Source organism: Zootoca vivipara, chromosome 3 (genome assembly GCF_963506605.1).
Source record: "Zootoca vivipara chromosome 3, rZooViv1.1, whole genome shotgun sequence".
NCBI lineage: Eukaryota > Metazoa > Chordata > Lepidosauria > Squamata > Lacertidae > Zootoca > Zootoca vivipara.
In genome coordinates, this window is record NC_083278.1 from 24558701 (window position 1) to 24564700 (window position 6000).

Sequence of the window (6000 nt, forward strand, 5' to 3'; positions counted from 1 at the left end):
CAAACAAGCTTTGCTTTCACATCATGACCTTGTTTGAAGTGAAACAAACCACAGACTCTGCTTCAGACCAAACTCTTTAGGCCGGAGATTGTGGTTTGCTGCTCCCATTCGTGATGGGACCATTGCATGTTTTCCCTGGGAGTAAGCTTTTCGAATGAAGTATAATATCTCAGCTACCTATCTCTCTGTCCATCATTAAATGGTTGGTATTTGAAGGCTGTCTGCAGCTGGAGAGAAGCATTGAAATAATTGGGAGTATATCAAACAAGGTTATTAAAACATAAAGTAGAGATGTGTTAGGAAAAAATAGTTTGTGCCTGTTTATGTTTCATTTATTGATGACTTGTAAGTCCTTTCCGTAGCAGCTGGCTGTTCTGGGTCTCAGTGGAGCGCACAAGAGAGCAGAGTTCACTTCCTGGCTACGCTCTCTTGCTCTGAGGTCCATCAAAGGCTGCGCTTGCTGCAAAGACAACATGCCCAACCTTGGGGAGAATGCAAGGAGAGTGGCGCGTGTCTCAGAGGAGCAATCTGTCTGTCCAATTCAAAGAGCAATGTTAACAGGCTCTGAAGGGAATCTTGCCTTCCTCAGTGTTTGCTGTTACAGGGGGCCTTGAGGGAAGAGAGATTATTGGATATTCTTGAATTAGTGGTTTTTACTGTCAGAACAGGGCCTTTTTCCTTCAAGTGCCGCAAAAAAAAAAAATGAAGACAAAGCACGAGAAACCTATTGGCCTGCCTTACATAACCTTGGAACAGTGGCAGCTGAAAACGCGGCTGTTCCTCGAAATGGTTTGGGGCGGCAGCACCAGAGATGTTGCCTTTTCTCCCTTGTCAGTGTTTCACTGTCTTATGCATTGTTAAATTCCAAAACGATACTTGCCATGTCATGTCTGATGAAATCTGGTGTGGGTATGGGTGTTTGTGTAAAAGGCAGTGTGTGAGAGAGTGTAAATCCCAGCATTGCCTTGAGGTGCTGAGCAAGGATGGGAGAGAACCACAATTTAAATAAAATGTAATGCAGCAATGAAATCCCACTCGTGGGATATTAAGTACATAGCATTTGACATCAAAAAGTGCTGAAGCCAGTGTCCCAGACCTGTGCGCTCTTATGATTAAGTTGCAGAGAAAACCCAAGTTCCATCAGCATGTGCAAAAACCTGTAGATGCTGATATTGGGACAAAGGCCCTGCTGCAAAATGACTTCTTCAAATACTCCCAGAACTGCAAAATACTTGGATCCTGGGGTTGGACATAGGAGATGGACTCTCTGCTTCTAGGGTGGCAGAGGTAGCTTATACTATTCATCAAGCTGAATGCAGCCCAATAGTTTTGTGTGACAGGCTGCCTGAGGCTTTATAAAAGCCTCCTGGTTTTTCTGCCTGTTTGGACTTTGCAGAAAACCCGGCAGGCTAACACTATGTGACCAAGGGGCTCCTGGCAGGGTTACAAGATGTACAGCCCTGTCTTGGCCTGATCGCTCATTCCTTCCAGCAGCAATCCTGCAACTCACAACTCTCAACCCTGTCTTGAGTTGAAGATAAAGTGGGAATTGTACAGTGCATTTCTTGCCCCCCCCCCCTCAAAAAAGCTCTGTGGCAACACCTCTCTTATCTCATTTCCTTTCTTCACTGCACACAAAAACTTGGACTGGAAATTGGTCTCATTTTTCTTTTCCTCATCAATTGAAGATGACGTTGAGCTTTCCAGTCACACACACACACACAAAAACCCCAACTTCTTCCCCTTTCCAAGAAACTGGTCAACCTAAGGAAAGGAGCATGCTATAAATGGCGTGTGCTGTGTAAACTATGGTTTGCATGAAAGCCACTACCTAAATCAGGCTGCAGGAAACTTGGGGTATACACAGTTGTGGGTAATTTGAATCGGATGTGTACAACCTTGCTCAAGGGTTTTGAGCTGAGGAGCCTTTCTCCCTCTTTCCAGCAAAAGATGGATGTGCAGATCACTGATTGGTGATCCCTTCTGAAGTTACGTTCCTGTCCACTATTCAGAGCGGTGTTTCAAGTGAGGGGCTGGCGGGTGGATTAGGTTATAATCCAGTGTTAGTCATACTGTATTCAGAAGAGACCTGCTGAAGACAATGGAATTAAGTAACAGGAAGTTCAGGCCTGCTTTATGTATGGCTTAGTTGGATATCACCCACTTGTTTTTATTTATTTTATTTTTTAGAAAGTGGTTTATGGGAGTGGTGGAACCAGCCCACTGCTCCCCGTTTGTTTCGCCCGCCCGCCCCCCGGGATCCCTTGGTGGCAGAGAGGGATTACTGGGGAGGTGGGATGGGGAGGGGTAGTGAGATTTCACTGGGAAAAGGACCGCCTTTACCTGTCTGCTACACCTCGGGACTTCTGGTGGCAGTGGGAATCGCGGGGAGGTGGGGGATGGGAGGGGTGGACAGAGGAAGGAATAGAGGAATATAACTGAAAGAGAGGATGACATTGAAATATGATTTTATCTTTGTGATATTGGGGTTGAGAATATGATAGATGAAATATTGCTAAAGATGGGGGAGGGGAAGTCCAGACGATAATGTTTAGTAAAGAGGGTAAGATATATATAATTGTGGGGTGGGTGCTTTTGTTTATTGTTTCTTATTTCTGTGTTGTTGTTGTTGTGATATGTGTTATTATATAAAATGAATTAAAAAATTAAAAAAGGAAGCAGAAAAGCTGAAAGCTAGCCTGATCGATGCTAGATTCAGAGCGAAGAGTAGAGCTTGCTCTACAACCAAATAAAAACATGCTGCTCCTGTAAGTCAGGATTTCAGCACATATCCTAACTTTCCTTAGTTATTATGGTTGTGGAAGGCATATATCAATTTAATCCTTTTTAAAAAAAGAAATAAATAATTCCGAGTTCTGATTCTGCAATAATATCTTGCATAAGAAAATATTTCCAGGTGAAATGCTTTAATGGAACGGCATCCTTATGATTTTGAGGTAAAATGACATGTATTTTGAACTACTTCTTCTTGTTGTTCACATTCCTTGTACGTTCCTTCTTCCCCCGCCCAGTGCAGAAAGGTATTTTTGTACGAAAGCCTACCTTTTTGATGCCTCCCTTGTGTGGTTTGTTAATTGCAGCAAATGTTTCTTAGAAATTTTTTTTTGTGTGCCACCCAGATTGGAGACATAAAAATGGCTGAAAAGTATTTTCAAGACGTCGAGAAAGTGACTCAGAAATTGGATGGGCTGAAGAACCAAATTATGGTTTTAATGAACAGGTGGGAAATGTAAAAAAGCTAAATTAATCTTAAACATGATTTTGCAAAGAATGCACTGTGAACATTAAGGGGCCCAAGAGAATGCCCCTTTCTCTTCATTTCTCTTTTATGTAACTACAACTGTCAGAAGAAAGACTGATTGGCATCTACCAGCCCTTGAGATCTGTATAACATGGTGTAGTCATGTTATCTTAGATTGACGGAGTTCTGTTTCCTTTGTTACAAGAGCTGACTTGAAAAAGTATTTTTTGTCCACTCCAAACCTTTCTCTTCAAATCACTCTCCAGCATATCTTAATGCTGTGGTCCTATATGTGCTTATAAGGAAGTCCCATTCATAGAATCATAGAGTTGGAAGGAACCACAAGGATCATCTAGTCCAACCCTGTGCAATGCAGAAATATTTCGCCCAATGTGCGGCTTGAACCCACGGCTCTGAGATTAATGAGTCTCACGCTCTACTAACTGAGCTATCCCTCACTCCTTAGGCTATGTGGTTTATTTGCTATGCATTTAGTCTGAAATCTAAATTGTAACATCGAGGCTCCCTGATGAAGATCAGCAGCCAAGAGCACTCAGAAATTTGAGGAAACGAGGATGACCCGTCACCTTTTGTAATGTCTTTGCTACTTTGAATTTTCTGAAGTAACTTTCATCTTCTAAAGGAGCACTCTCTCTCTCTTTTTCTCTTGTATTCCAGAGCATTCCTCCATCTTGGTCAGAATAACTTTGCAGAAGCTCACAAATTCTTCACAGAGATTTTGAAGGTTGACCCATCCAATGCTGTGGTAGGATATGTCTTACAGTTAAATCATAGGCTTCTAAAACGACATCCTTTAAGAGCAGGGATGGGGAATCAGTGTTCCTCCAGATGTTGCTACCTTGTAACTCCCACCATCCTTCAGAGGCCATGCTGATGGGAGTTTTGAATCCAACAGCCTCTGGAGCACCGCCAGTTCCTCATTCCTACTATAGAGTCCAGTGCCCCAAACTGTAATTAATGTTGCACAAATGAACATGGCATAGGCAAGTCATTGCTCCCGGGAATCAGTAAATTTTACAAAAACAGCACTTTTCAGTAACATATCTTGGTGCTTTAGGATGGTCGGGTTTTTTTATGCAAACCTCTTTGAAGCAAATGAATGACGCAGAGCAGTATTGCTTGAGTCAGTGTTTCCCAAACTTGGGTTGTTGGACTACAACTCCCATGATCCCTAGCTCGCAGGACCAGTGGTCAGGGATGATGGGAATTGTTGTCCAAAACCAGCTGGAGGCCCAAGTTTGGGAAACACTGGCTTAAGTGATAATTATTATTATTATTTATACCCCGCCCTCCCCAGCCAAAGCCGGGATCAGAGCGGCTAACCCCAAATATAAAACAACTGATTAAAATACAACTCAACAACAAGTCTACATACATCAAAATTAAATTAAAAATTAAAAATGCAGCCTCATATAAAAGGGAAAAAGAAAGTAGGAAATGGGGAAGGGAATCAGGTTGGCTCCAGGCCAAATGCCAGGCAGAACAACTCTGTCTTACAGGCCCTGCGGAAAGAAATCAGGTCCCGCAGGGCCCTGGTCTCAGGAAACAGAGCGTTTCACCAGGTCGGGGCCAGCGTTGAGAAGGCCCTGGTTCTAGTAGAGGCTAATCTGACTTCCTTCGGGCCCGGGACCCCTAAGGTATTACTGTTTATGGACCTTAAGGTCCTCCGCGGGGCATACCGGGAGAGACGGTCCCGTAAGTACAAGGGTCATAGGCTCTTTCGAGCTTCTCTGCGAGATTTTTGGCAAACAGACAATATTCTAAGGACTGATCCTCTACCATGCTCTGAAGGAAAGAGCATTCAAATCCACCTTTGACCGAAAAGCGACAGTGTGTTTAGAATTAATATCTTGAAGTGCATTTTTTTTTTTTTTTGCTCCATGGATGAATCTAATATACCTTTTCTTTAGGCTAACAACAATGCTGCAGTTTGTCTGCTTTATCTGGGAAAACTGAAGGATTCCCTCCGGCAGCTGGAAGGAATGGTTCAGCAGGACCCTAAGCACTACCTCCACGAGAGCGTGCTTTTCAATTTGACAACCATGTATGAACTCGAGTCCTCTCGCAGCATGCAGAAGAAGCAGGCTCTGCTTGAAGCTGTGGCTCTCAAGGAGGGTGACAGTTTCAACACTCAGTGTCTCAAGTTAGGATAGGCCTCCCCTTTCTTGTTTTGGAAAGGATCATTTCAGAAGTTGTACATACTCCTGCTAATCTGTAAATGTTCTTCGAGCTAGAGCAATAAAAAGCTTTTTAATTATGAGCATATGGTAAAATTACTACGTTGTACGAGTTTATACGCTGGTCTGTTTTCAGCAAATCCTGGCTATCACCCTGGGGATTTTGTGTTGATCTACAGCCAACTTCATCCCTGAAGCTATTGCCAAGCTTATAGTATGTACAAACAATCGCAGTTATTCAGATGGGTTTTCTCCCTGCAAATAGCAGTGCACTTGAGCTAAGTTGCCTTGATGGCTTTTGTTCTGAACACATTTGGGGCTTCGTGATAAAATGGCACCAGCTAAACTCATTGCATGTGTATAATTGGAGGGCGGTGGGCGGTGGAGGCAAGAACGCTGCAGTAAAATTCGAAGTTATGAAGATAGGCTGCCTTTCAGCTTTTCCCGAATGCATCGCGCCCACTGCTAATGTCCTATTATATCTCAAAGCAGATCTGTGCTCCAACAGTGCCAGCCCAACGTGTAAACTCGGGCAAAAGG

General features: G+C 43.4%; 1 protein-coding gene across 7 annotated transcripts in view; it reads left to right on the forward strand.

Moving 5' to 3' along the window:
- TRAPPC12 (trafficking protein particle complex subunit 12) overlaps positions 1 to 5543 on the forward strand; it is a 58597-nt gene extending 53054 nt beyond the window's left edge. For 6 of the 7 annotated variants that reach the window (XM_035109914.2, XM_035109911.2, XM_035109916.2 and 3 more), the window contains 3 exons: positions 3141 to 3241; positions 3941 to 4028; positions 5194 to 5543. In XM_035109914.2, coding sequence (XP_034965805.1) covers positions 3141 to 3241; positions 3941 to 4028; positions 5194 to 5436 — 432 coding nt within the window. In that variant the 3' untranslated portion in view covers positions 5437 to 5543. Of the gene's footprint in view, positions 1 to 3140; positions 3242 to 3940; positions 4029 to 5193 lie in introns of those variants that run through there. The other variant, XM_060272468.1, reaches the window with a different exon arrangement.
- The last annotated feature ends 457 nt before the right edge of the window (positions 5544 to 6000 follow it).